Raw genomic sequence first — 13367 nt, forward strand, 5'->3', positions numbered from 1 at the left:
GTTAGAATAGGTCAATAAATGTTCTTGATTGAAAGATGAATATTAAAGATCTATTGCGAGTGGGTATGACACACTGCCCCAAAATATTAAACATGTTTAAACTTTGCAAGCCGATTGAAATCGATCGGCCGAACACGCCTTGGTGTGACGTGTATACACATTCCATTTACTGCCCTTCGAGTGGGGGGGGGGGGGGGGGAGGAGGTTCATACGGACACTAAAGTCCAAAATGGTCTCCATGGAAACAGTAAGTGCGATGATACACGATATCGACCTTTTCCTGCAAAATCAACACTTCAGCACATTGTGTGGGTTACTGTGGTTACACACAGACTGTTAGACACAAATACAATAATAATATCCCATGGACAGAACCAAACTAGGACTGCAGGACTACAGTTCTGTACTGGCTCTTCAATGATTACCACCTGATTCAACTTGAAATGAAAACTAGTGTTGTCAGTGTACTGTAACTTGATATGTCCCATTCCTTGCCACACATGTGTGTATACAGACCTGTCAAAGATCATACTGTGAGCATCCGAAAACTGTTTACTGTAAATATTAGGACTGAATCATTTTGAGATAGAGGCTGCAGGGCTGTGACATACAATATGACTTGACAGCCTTTCCTTCCTGAGCTCCAGAGTCCAAAATCATGTTAACCCTCATTCTACTGAAATGTTAACTATTATTTTAAACAAATGATTCCTATATGTTTGACATATCTTGTTGTTTGTTTTTGTCTTAAAGCCTCTCCTTTTTGGTACAGGAACATTGAAAAACAGGAACAGAACTGAACCACATATAATGTATTGTAGCGTGTGCGGGGGAAGGCAGCAGCAGTATATATACTCCTTGCCAGGAACCGGCTCTTTTGTACAGCGGTATTGGAGCTATGCTTTAGTGCGAGAGTTCCCGGGTTCGCGTCCGCCCTCCGCCTGTGTGTGGATTGCCTCGCCCTGTGTGATGCGCCTGCCTGCGTTAACCGAGATCACTACAGTATATTTGGATGGAGAAAAGAAAAAAAGAAATGAAAAATCAATGAGGAATAACCGTAAGTTAACATTTTCCAATCCATCCTACTTGGAAAAGTTAGCTATATCATTTTAACATTAATATTTAAAAAATAATTCAATTTTTTTTCCTATATGTTATTATAAACAAACCTAAAATGAGAATGTACTGTTTTTCATCTTCTGTGTTTACAAGTTGCATTTTCATATTAAATATGTCTTTGTTTCCTTTGTTGTCCCTATGGAAATCACTCTACTCAAGCAAACAGAATAGCAATGTGAATTTTCTCTTAAGAAAAAAAAAAAACTTTAGAAACTTGAACAGTAAATGCCATTTAAAAATAAACATATTCTACTTTGGTAACACAAAAGCATTAACTAAAGTACTGGTATTTTTTTTAGAACATAGAAGATTTAAAAGTAGTTTTGACACATTTCTACAATACACATCTTAGAATCTAAATCAAGCTACAGTATTATAAGTAAAATGTATTTCAATCTGAAACGAGGGTCAGTATCAGTTACTCTTTAGCTCCTTATTTCTAATACTTGTACATGGGGGGGGGGTAAGAGTATTCGCTCTCCCACAATCTTCTGCTCTCTCTCTCTCTCTCTCTCTCTCTCTCTCTCTCTCTCTCTCCGACCACATTAATTACACTGTCATAAAATGTGGTTGACTGATTGCAAGAAATCATGCCTGAATGACACAAACAACAGATACTGCAAACCAAGGACAAAACTAGCTGTTCTTCAAACATTTAGACACTTATTAATTATGCAATGGCTCACATTTTATCACATACAAATACTGAAAAGCTGCATGTCATCTTAAAGCAATTAAGAAGGTTTCTAAAAATGCGTTAAGATGACATGTTACAAAAAGAAGCTAGCTTGCTATAGCCTGTCATTATTAATAGTAAACACATAATAAAATGTAGAACATCCATTGTTAATTATCCTTTTACTTGTAAATTACTGTACCACATACTCACTTCAAGTATCTTTGTCATTTAAAATAAATACAATAAAACAGCTTACCAGTTTATAAAATATGTTAGATAAACGATACTATTACAAATGAAGTTTAATGCCAAATGCACATAGGGTTTAAAGTTAATACACATGTTTGTTTTCAACATGACTATTTTGTAATACTTGATTGTGTTTTTCAACACAGGCCAGTGCAACAGAAACATTTCATGTGTCATGCAGCTGTGGTGCCAGTGTCAGATTTCCGTTTCAGGGGTCAGATGTAACCTCATCCCAATGACGCACATTAAAACGTACATTACCCGAGAAACTAGGCCACCAGAAAGACAACTTTCAGAAAAATCCTATTGAGTTTAACTGGCTAATTCTAGTGCCATGTACAGCTGGCTGCATATGTATATTTGGTTGCCTGAGGCTACAGCCAAAAATGCACACACAGTATTATGAAATATACAGTAATTGGTGGTTTATTCCTGTACCGTGTTCTAACGTTCTATAAGAATATTATATATTTTTCTTATATAGAGGGTGATGTAAGTATAGGCACAGTGCAAATAATAGCGGATGCAAAATTGAAATAGCTCTGCGCCCTATGTAAGCTTAAGAGCAATGCAAATTACTCAACACGCACAAATAATGATCCGCAATTATGATAATGAGGGTCTCAATGAGCGCATCGGTCTATTTAGAGGCTGCACTTGCAGAGTTAGGAGGACAGAGAGCAGTAGTCGCTGTGTGATATTTGTGGAGCACGAAAATATGAAGCAAAAAAAATATGTCAGATGAAGGGCAGCAATGTCCTCTTGTCGAACGGAAAAAAAAGAAAAGTTTTCTGAGAAAGAGCTGAGAAATGGAGTTGTTTGGAAAAGCCTCAGCCAACAGCAGTTATATGAATATCCTTAGGAAATCATATGTATTGGCCTGCCCTTTTCAGCATGACATCCAGAAATTTGCCTAGCACTCTGGAAAAGGTGGATTGAGCTATCCCTCCAGATATTCCAATTATGGTCTGATTGAACCAGAGGCTAAGTAGTGCAGAGAACACAGCACTTTCACATGTGCAGGGATAGCGTTCCCTAGATTGACGCGGGGGTCCAGCTCATCCCTCACCATTCTTTACATATGCTGTATCCTGCTAAACAGGATTTCCGGCACCAGTATGGAGGTTTGCATCCACAAATCACTTTGCGCGTATCCTTACATCATCCCCATAGTTTCCTTACTCAGTATATAGTTTCCTTACTCAGTAGGGTCCATTTATCTTTTCAAATATACAGCATTCATATTGAAAAATCATTTTATAGATACTGCAAAAAAACGTGTTAAATCATGTTCAATGGAGACTGGAAATTGGGAGATTTGTGTCGCTGTTGTGGTATAAAAAGATCCAATAAAACCAACGAAAAGTCCTGACTGCTGGAAAACCGCACCAGGTAATTACTGTACTTGTGAAAAGCAAAACTAATCTGCCTCCGTCCACAGCATTGCTTAAATACACATACTGTATTAGTCTCTTGAGGGACAGCTTGAAGACATTCCATGCCTCACAATAACTGTTCCCCTGGATATGTTATATATGGGTGCAGTATCAAATTAGTATTTACAAGGAAACCTACTGAAATGAGTTGATCAATACAGGTTTTAAATGGTTTGGTTTGAGGGAGGCCGTATGTCCAGTAGAAGCTGTAGCCTGCTCCTCCCACTTCTGCCAATCCTACAGAATGCATATGTCATTGGAATGCAGTGCTACATCTTTGACAGCACTGAAGAGTACTTTATTATTTATTTGCATATGGGGACTTTTTTAGGAAGGCTGTCAAAAAAAATTATCTACTGAAAACAGTCCCTTGTGCATTTATTTTTACTGTAAGCCGACTGATTTGGTTTTTTTCCCAGCAGTGGTTCAAACCTTTTTTCCTTATTATGCAACTGTTACTGAAAAGTTTACAGCTGATTCCCCATGACTGATGTGATACAGGTCACTCTACAGCTAACTTCCTATTTATATGCAACACACTATCCAGCATATCTTCTAGAAATGCCCTAATTGCATTCACATGTCTCTGCCCTTAAATCTTGCCTACTAAGATCTGTGTTTAAATTCCTGTGCCAACTCCCTTCATACTTGAAAGCTCTTGCAGCTGACCTTCCTTCCACCTTCATCCCCTGCTAAGCAGTGCTAATACAGACATATACATAATTTCTTCCACAGAACCCTACCCTTTAACAACATGAGGTTGGAAGTGTGAAATCTCTTGTTCCAGAACAGAATCTCTACTAATTCTAGAAATGCAAACAGAAGATTCTAAATCAGAACCCCACCCCCCATTTGGATTTTAAAGCCACATGCTTTGTAAAAAAAAAAATGATTCTATTTCACCCTATTTTCAATTCAAACTTTGTTATACAAATAATGAATACAGCTACAGTACTCAGTATACAGCAGACTGTACTGTGTGCTTCCTATATATAAATGGTGTGTTATGGGTCTATACGATCGCGTTTTTGTATCATATTTCAGCCTCCACAGTACTGTATGTGTATTAATCTGACTTGGGCAATGCTGGATACAGGATACTGAAACCAAGGGAAGCTGGCTTTTTTGTCTAACATAATGAACATTGTATGAATAAAAGATCCCTAAATAACTATTGCATTGAGTGGCATTGAGTGGAAAGGACTGCTTGATGTTACGTGCAAATATCATTCTAATGAATTTTAAGTTGCATCCTTTGTTACTTGCAAAATGTATTTTTAGTCAAAGGAATTATCCCAATTCAGAAATCTCCTGTTTAATAGAAAAAGGGTCCTGTTCAGTATAATTTCCCAATTATTTAAGCATCTCTGGTAAATGACTACTTATAGACTTTCCTTATAGTTGGATATAAGACACAGATGGAAGATCAAAGGATTCGCTAGGAATTACATTGAGTTTGTGATCTGCTGTCTGTAACAGAATACTGTACAGTTTTTGAACTTCATTTACAATTTATATATTGCCATATTTAGGTGGTAAAACTATTTTTAGGGCTGTTGTAAGTTCCGCCTAACAGACAATGACGTGCATGATCTGCATGCGTATGGCCATGAAATATTACACTTAAACCGAGCTGTTGTTTTTACACACAGCTTACATTGTATATTGGAAACATTTCTTTGTTTCGGTAAATTAAGGTTTGTTAGACTTCTCCTAATAGAAGATTGAATGGCAGATGATTTGGGAGCTCCCCATAAGAAAGCAATTGAAGAGGGACTAATGTACATTATACAGTGGAATTGAGATGCAGCTCAATTAAAACAGAGTCCTGACAGTTGCTAGAACCCTAAGGTATAACATTACTGTTCTTCCTTTGGTTAACTATAAACCATTAAGATTTACTGTCATAGAAATGTACTCATGGGGCTATCCATGTGTGTAATCCAACCGCACAGCCACAGAGGATGAAATGGGCTTGCTGCAATATTGCTGCATTTAAAAAGCCCAGGATTATAAAACTAGACCAGACCATACGCTAGTCATATGTATACGATCAACTTCCATTTTCAGTGTGCTTTATATAAAAATAAATCAATAATAAAGAGATTCATGTGGTTTTTGTTTTTTGGGTGGAGAATATCAATGCATTCAGATAACAAGCTGAAATCTGTAACACAATGAACCCCACTCTGAGCAATCTGAAAAATGATGATGCAACATTCAGCTATGGTATGACAGGCAAACCACCAGATGTGGCATGACATAATAATTAACCAGCCATCACGGTTTTACAGGGACAGTATTTTTTGAACCACCCAAAAGCAGCATGTCAATTGCTGTGACCTTTTCCTGTCCTGAGCAGTTGAGCATGAGCTGTAACAGTGAGCCTACAATAGAAACACAGCCTTGCGCCTTTTGATATAATGGTGAGTGCACTGCTTGTAGGTTGCAGTCAGTCTACTTCCCAACACTAAATCATGAAATACTTCCTTTACTCTTGCCATGCCTTTCAAAGTCAAACTTAGCATAGATCTGATAGCAGCCCCCACTGGATAGAGCACCAGGTGATGAATCTATCATTTATCTTTCAAGAATCCAGAAGGCTACATGCACACGCACACACACACCAACACACACCAACACAGTCCTTCACTTGTGCACTGGTAGTTTCCTTTTTACCTTGCTCCTCTTCCCTCCCAAAACAACATGATTATAACTACCACATGTATAAAAAAAAGTATCATTCAATAGTGTATCTTTCATTGAAATAAAAATTAATTGCTTGAATCACATTGACGCGCCATTGCTGTGCTTAGATATGTTAGATACTGAGCTTGCATGTAATAGTTTGGTTTGGGATTGACATTATCCGATTGGAAAGGTTTATACAAAGTTAACTTCATGAATCACGGGTCAGTGGGTATCATATGTATACAGTACATATACTACAGAAGATCTGCACACAAAGGTGCTGAGTGGCAACTCACACTACGGAAAGGCACACAAAAATCGTCTGGTTTGGTTTTAATCAGAAAAGGATGTTAACGTAGCTGGTTGCATATTAGCTGAAAGTAAAGGAAGCACTAAGAATGAGACAAAGCAAACCTTGTTACAATAGCAGGGCATCCATCAGTAAGTACCTTGTGAGCATGACTGACAGATCAAGAGACAGTGGTTACAACAGAGTCCCAATGGTCCAGTGCCCATAGGCAGCATGAAGTGTGGGCTGACGAGTCACGGTTCACCCACTATCCAGAGTGATGGGTGTGTGGCTTGCCAGGTAGCATCTCTTACCAGATGTCCCCATTACATCTGCTGCAATGTGTCATTGAGGGGGCTGACAACCGCACAGGACAGAAGTGAAGGTCACGGTGTGTGTGCATCGTTTTCACACATGGTCTGAATGAAGCATATTCGGGAGGTAGTTCATCAGTTGATGAGACACTTTAATGGTATCTGAATCTTGAAAATCTTAAATACAATTTAGGATATGTAAAAGTCCTTCAGTAGAAAAAAACACCGGTCATTGGTCAATGGAATTCATTAAGCTGTGTTCAGACATAGCTTAAAAAACAATAAAAAAAATAAATAAATCAAGACCAATTCCAGAACAATCTCAGTGTTCAGAGTAACACTCAGATTGGTCCGTCTCAGACCTGCTGGACCAACAGATCAATTTTGTAACTGTCTGTCATTTCAAAAACCCTGTGCATTAGTGGATTCAACTGCAAAACCACCAGATACAATGCTTCTGTTATTGTAAGGAACAGTCCAAAAGCTTGAAGCGTATTAGGCATAATTTCTCAAAATTCTCATAATTCAGTTAAAATCACAAATAAACCAGGAACATGCTGATTGAGATTTCATGAAGATCTGACTCTTTAAAAACATACTGCTGTAGGGCTGCATTTTAATCTCGGTTACACCAGTGCAGATGCTGTGGATTTAATGCACTTTCACTAGTAGTGCTGAGAGCAAAATAGCTGAAATGCCATGGTATTTTTTTTCCCCTCTAGGTCACTTGACCTCAAAGGCAGTAGGTATGATGCCACTGTCACCAATTAATAGTGATAAAGGGTACTGAACCAGGGGCCTTGGGAGCATACTTCTTCAACTGTCCTGCTTCATCCCCAGCAGTTATATTAACTTCATTCACAGCAGTTCATTTAATCCGATAAGCATGTCATTAAATGTTTTAAGGTCAATGTATTTTTCTTGCCTTTCTACTGTTATTGCTTTTTCCAACAACTCTGGTGGAATTTCCGTAGTTCAACACATTACAAGTCAAGTCAACGCTACAAATACTCTGCCATTGATTTAATGATTGGTTTTAAACTAATTTAATAAAGACACTTACCAGTTCTCCTATGTTAAGTTTTGCTCTGTACTGTTTATTAACAATGGAGGCACTCCACATATTCTGACCTCAGATAAATGTCCATTAAACCCACAATATTGTGTTGAACATGGCAATACAATGGCCATGAAAGAAAAAGAAATGTTTACAACATGCTTTCAACGGTTTATGTTTCCTTAAAAGGATGTCACATAAATAAATGAAAAAGTCAATATAATACAATCCTGGCCCTATTTCATGTAACAGGGACAAGCAGACATCAGGATAGCCCAGCCCTCTGCTTTCATTAAGAGTAAGTGCACCTGAATGAGAGGGAAGTGTTGCTCTTCGAATATTTATGAGACAGGATGCTGGCCTTGCAGTTTTTTTTTAGATCTTAGGTAGTTTACACAAGCAATCCCAATCTGTTTTTTTGTTTTTGTTTTTAGGGGAAGGGAGCTGCTAGGAATAATCCTATGTAAAAAATAATCTTGTGGATATATTTTTTAACCCTCACCCCATGAATCAATATAAAATTACCTACAATACTTTAATTACTAATGTTACTATAGGCTTTAAAATGCAACCCTGTTCTATTGCTGAATCAACCAAAGGCAGAGCCCCCCAGACCCTCTTTAAAATGTCGACTAAAATGACTGTATCATGAGTCATTCACCTTGTTACTAACCTAGAAAGCGTTGCTACTTAGCACTGCCACGTTCTAGTTTTCTAGCTTGAGGACACCATGGATTACTATGATGCAGCTTAATTGATGACAGATGCCATTCGATATTATTTCACATTTTTGGACTGCTTCACGAGACGAGGTACAAAACTAGTGAAGAAAGCATATGAAGATGACTGAGTTCTGAAAGTGAATGTCTGCCCAGCAGATTAGCATGACTTAATAAAACCATGTGTCCTCATTATCAAGTGGCACTTTTGCTGCCATGCTGCCTTGTATGAGCAGAATGATGTGACTTCAACACCAGTCTGACTGAAGGCAGAATTAAGTCAATTCTGGCAAAGCCAATTAAGCTAAGAGATCCAGAATATCTGGGGATACTTTACTGTTGCATTAGCCGATAGAATTACGTTTGGAATTACAGCACTATTGATTTAAATTGTGTTGTACGTTGGCAGGCAGTGTTTCAATTTAGTTTACAAAAAAAATCTAATTTTGTTTCTGCTGTCTGTACGGGTATTTCATGTATAAGGCTGAAATTAACCCAGATAATAAAATGAAAAAACAACAACTTTGAACTATCTTACAGAATGTAGGGATCTGTTTTTACGCCTAACCCAAGTTAGGCCGAAACCTAGTTTTTATGTCTGTATGTCTGTATGTATGTGTGCTGTAAAACATGATACCGTTAACTAAAGTGTTCAAATGCAAGGTTTTAAGAAGAAGCTCCTAAATTAACGTAAGGCTATGCATTACAAGTTTTATAGTTTATTTAGTGCTCTGTTTATCTTTTTTTCAAAAAAGAACTTTGCACTGAAGCAGATGCCATTCATTCCTTGTCATTTTGTTTTTTCATTCTATTGCTATTACAGTTTATTGAATAAAATAATATCAGACTAACAAACTGTAGGAGGAGGGGGTTATTTTAGAGGTAATATCATATTTATAAGCTGGCTTTATTCTTTAATGCTGTTCTTAAGACATTCCACATGTACAGTATAATGATTGTGACCATATTCCCCTATATAGAGAGACACTTGTAATATACCATCTATCAAGAGATGATTTTAACTAGAATGCCAACTAACGTACTGCTTATAAATTGTTACAATGGAAACTTCAGCATGGCCAGCTTCTGAATGAAGGGGTTTAAGAGATATTCATATTCCAGCTGCAATGCATATCTGTGCTTATACATATAATACATTTTTTAAATAATATTCTGGATGAATCATTTGCATTGAGCGTGTTATTTAAAAGATATAGACTGAAAAACTCTCCATTTTCTGCAGAGCCTGGATTGTATTGTTATAAAGAGAATCTACAGTGATGCAAAGCCATTGCTGCAAGCTTACCGTCTGTTGGCGATGTTTTCAAACGCCTGCAGAGCCCATCCATATCCCCATAGTCCTCCCGGATTTTGATGACAGCCTCCGAGCCTCGCAGTTCCATGAGGGAGCGCAGCTCTTCCAGCGTGCAGCCAAACTCCCCCGCATGGTTGGCCTCATTTCTTTGGTTCTTTGCATAAAAAACGCTGTTTGTCATGTCCCCCATGGTTGCTTTTATTGCTTGTAGCTCTCTAGCTTAAATTTCTTTTTTTTTTTAAAAGGTTAAAATGTTATCAGTGAGAAAGTAGAGCCTCAGAATCAAAGGGGCTAATTTTAGAAAATCCACCTGTGTTCACTGTAAATGAAATATTACGAAGAATTCCTCAGTTTAGGGGGAAATAAATGCAATCCAATAGTTCCAAATGCCCTGTTAAAAGTCCAGAGGGTTGCCTGCTTTCAAGGCTGCAGACCAGCTTCACTCCATATACAGTTTCCCATTCTGGTTGTCTCAGCTTGTAACGTTCTACATGGTCATCTTATCCATTAAGCCTTTGGAAAAAAGAAAAGAACAGTAACGTCAATTCAAAATTAAAGAAGGTGAAACAAAATAAATAATTTTTCATCAAGAAAAAGAAAAAGAGCATTTGTCAAGCAGCATTTTGTCTAACATGTGGTAGTCAGAGAGCAAGGCAGTGGCATAGCTTGTGGCTCTGCTGTCAGATGCTGCTCTGTCATCACTGGAGCTGCCTTGCTCAGAACTAGTCCTATCTGTGTCACATGCACTGCGTTCTCCTCTCACAGCAGCAGCAGCAGCAGCAGCAGCAGCCACAGCACTAGCAGTGTGCTACACGTTGATCAATCCCAAGAGCAACAGCTAAATGACATGCCTCATGAATATTAATAGCCCAACCATTATGCCTCATCTTAGGATGTGACTGGTTATTTGCTGTGGCTTTAGGCTGCCATAAATCAATCTTATTTTCCAGTAAGGACAAGAAAACTCCAGGCATACAGCTTTATGTACCGGCTAGGTCATTTCAATCTCAAAGATTAAAACTGTCACCATTCCTTCCATGCAAATAATTGGCATAAAGTGGTACCAGATTAGAATTTATTTTAAATGGAATGGCATGTTTGCAACATGTGTTTCTTTCAAAACTGCACACATGCACTTCCATTCATAGTGGATGGCAGGTAAGATTTTTTCATAGGCACATATACACATTTGGTAAACACAGTTTTCCCACAGTAACAGCTCAAATAACGAATATAAAAGCAGGGTGTAAAAGTAAATGAATTTATTCAAGTGATACTTATTTTTTCTAAATATTTTTACAATCGTTGTACCCTTTGATTACAAATAGATAACAGGGGTAGGTGGTTTGTTTGACTTTAAATGGATAAGCACTTCCAATGCCTTGCCGAGTCTACAACAGTGAAGACACAGAAAATTCTACACCATTTTACCTCAAGCCAGTCCTGGTTTTTCTTAATGAAACAAATAGATTTGCATTTCACTTTAATACCCTAAATAACAACCAGTTCCTCTACAGTTTCTGCTTAACTACTTGAACTGTAGCTGTGAAATTATTTCCGCTACTTGTACTTATTTAAATTAACCTTCTGCATTTTCCATCCACAACAACCTATGTAACATGGCTCCCCAATGGCACTGTAACTACGTCTCCACAGCCTTGAGAGCAAGGCAAGGATAACCGCCCAATCCAAAGCCAGCTGAGGGGCTGTGCTGTTCAATGGCTGTAGGTGTAGTGTGAGGTTGCTCTGACTCTACACAGGCAGTCCAAAGAGCTGCTGGACAGTGCTTATCAGGCTTTAAAACAGAAACACAGAAGTGACAGGTTCCTCATGAGAGAGCCTGCCTTGTAATATAAAACTGCAGAAACAAACACACAGGGTCTGGTAGAAGGTGGCTGTGTCCTTCGTTCTGATTCTGCTCAGATAAAAAGGATTCAGGTTCCTCCACCTTAATCCTGCTGTGCCTTTAGCTGTATTTCAGGATAGTCTACCCTCTTTTCAAATCTCATTAGGCCTCAGGAATAAGAAATGTCACTTCAATTTGCAGTATGTCATATTCCTTAAGGATCCCTTTTTTCCCAGTTTTTGTATTTATAGATAATGTCAATTAAGGAAAATGAATTATAGCTGTATTCCCATTTGACCATCTACCCTTCATCTAACTATAAAGAGAACAAACTGGTTTAACATAGATCATTAAAAAAGAATAAGAATTGCACAGGTATGATATTTGTGGAAATTCTGGTTCTGTTCATCCTTTGTCTTGTGAGCATGCTTCATTCCTTCAAGCTTGGAGGTAGGAGTTCAGAGTTCACTGCCAATAAGTGCTGTGTGGTGTGATGAAGGCTCTTACCTACTGAGGGATACAGCACCATATCATATGTGACCTGAGCTGTAATCAAACTCAGACCTATAAAAGGCTAGTGTGCTGACCCACTGCACCACCGAGACTCCAAGGCTGAAAGCCATGTTGGGCATAAAGGGCCAGGTTGTAAAAGGGGTCTAAGGGGTTCAGGTGTGTGTAAGTAGGGTTTCAGATGTAATGTACTGTGTTTAGCATAAGAGTGATTTTAGTTGGGCCTCATTAACATTCCTATGGATTTTAATACATTTACACAGAGAACATGAGTAGTGCTTGCACCAATACTGAATTGTGCTCCAGTAGCATGAGCTGTCAAAGGCTGTTTTCCACAAGAAGTTTGCCTTCAGGTTAAAGAAATAAGATTTGTTGCCAGGCAGAAGGCTCTCCTAAAGTCCTGAGTGCTCTCAGCCTGAATTAATGTTTGCACTGTTCTTAGAAATGCCATCTATTCCAGCTGTGCCAGTTCTGTCACATTAAACAAAGCCTAATCGAATTTCCACAGTTATTCAATTGCCGAAATAGTTTGATTTCTTCCTTTACCCCATTATCACAATAACCCAAGGATGTAAAAAATGTATTTAAACAATAGTTAAAAGTTGAATGTTTAGAAGGTTAATCAAATTTGAAGTGTTTCCAATGTGAACACATTTCTTTTCAGGGGCTCTCAAAGTTTTTTGTTTTTGTTTTGTTTTATGATCTTTTCCTATTGTCTGAATTAGTAGAAATTCAGCAATCATGCACCAAAATCCATGATAACTCACTTTGGGCACTTGAAAACACTACCGTCTCCTGTCATGGTTATTAAAACATATTGTTCTGTTAAATAAAGCAATTAAAGTCAGAACAGAATAATTACAGATCTACTCAAGTTCTGTTGTTGGCAATGCATTTGATTACAATTAAACTTTTTTTAAAAAAAATTGACGTTCAATTGGAAAAAAAATAATTAGTCATTAAGTATAAGCAAGGCTTTTTAGCATTATCTATTTTTTTTTTTGTTAAAAGGAAAATCTCAAAAGAAGGCTATTACAAACAGTACTAGAGAATGAGAGCTCTGTGGGAGATTCAGCCAACAACTGAAAATCAGTATTATGAAACACAAAGCTGTGAAAAGAAGGCTTGTTTCATTGTTGGGGA

At 37.9% G+C, this 13367-nt stretch overlaps 1 protein-coding gene across 14 annotated transcripts in view; it reads right to left on the bottom strand.

Moving 5' to 3' along the window:
• LOC117411782 (plasma membrane calcium-transporting ATPase 2) overlaps positions 1-13367 on the bottom strand; it is a 147609-nt gene that overhangs the window by 54911 nt on the left and 79331 nt on the right. For all 14 annotated transcript variants that reach the window (XM_058988502.1, XM_058988493.1, XM_058988489.1 and 11 more), the window contains one exon: positions 9860-10381. In XM_058988502.1, the coding sequence (XP_058844485.1) occupies positions 9860-10058 (199 nt within the window). In that variant the 5' untranslated portion in view covers positions 10059-10381. The remainder of the gene's footprint in view (positions 1-9859; positions 10382-13367) is intronic.

Source organism: Acipenser ruthenus, chromosome 16 (genome assembly GCF_902713425.1).
Source record: "Acipenser ruthenus chromosome 16, fAciRut3.2 maternal haplotype, whole genome shotgun sequence".
Lineage (NCBI taxonomy): Eukaryota > Metazoa > Chordata > Actinopteri > Acipenseriformes > Acipenseridae > Acipenser > Acipenser ruthenus.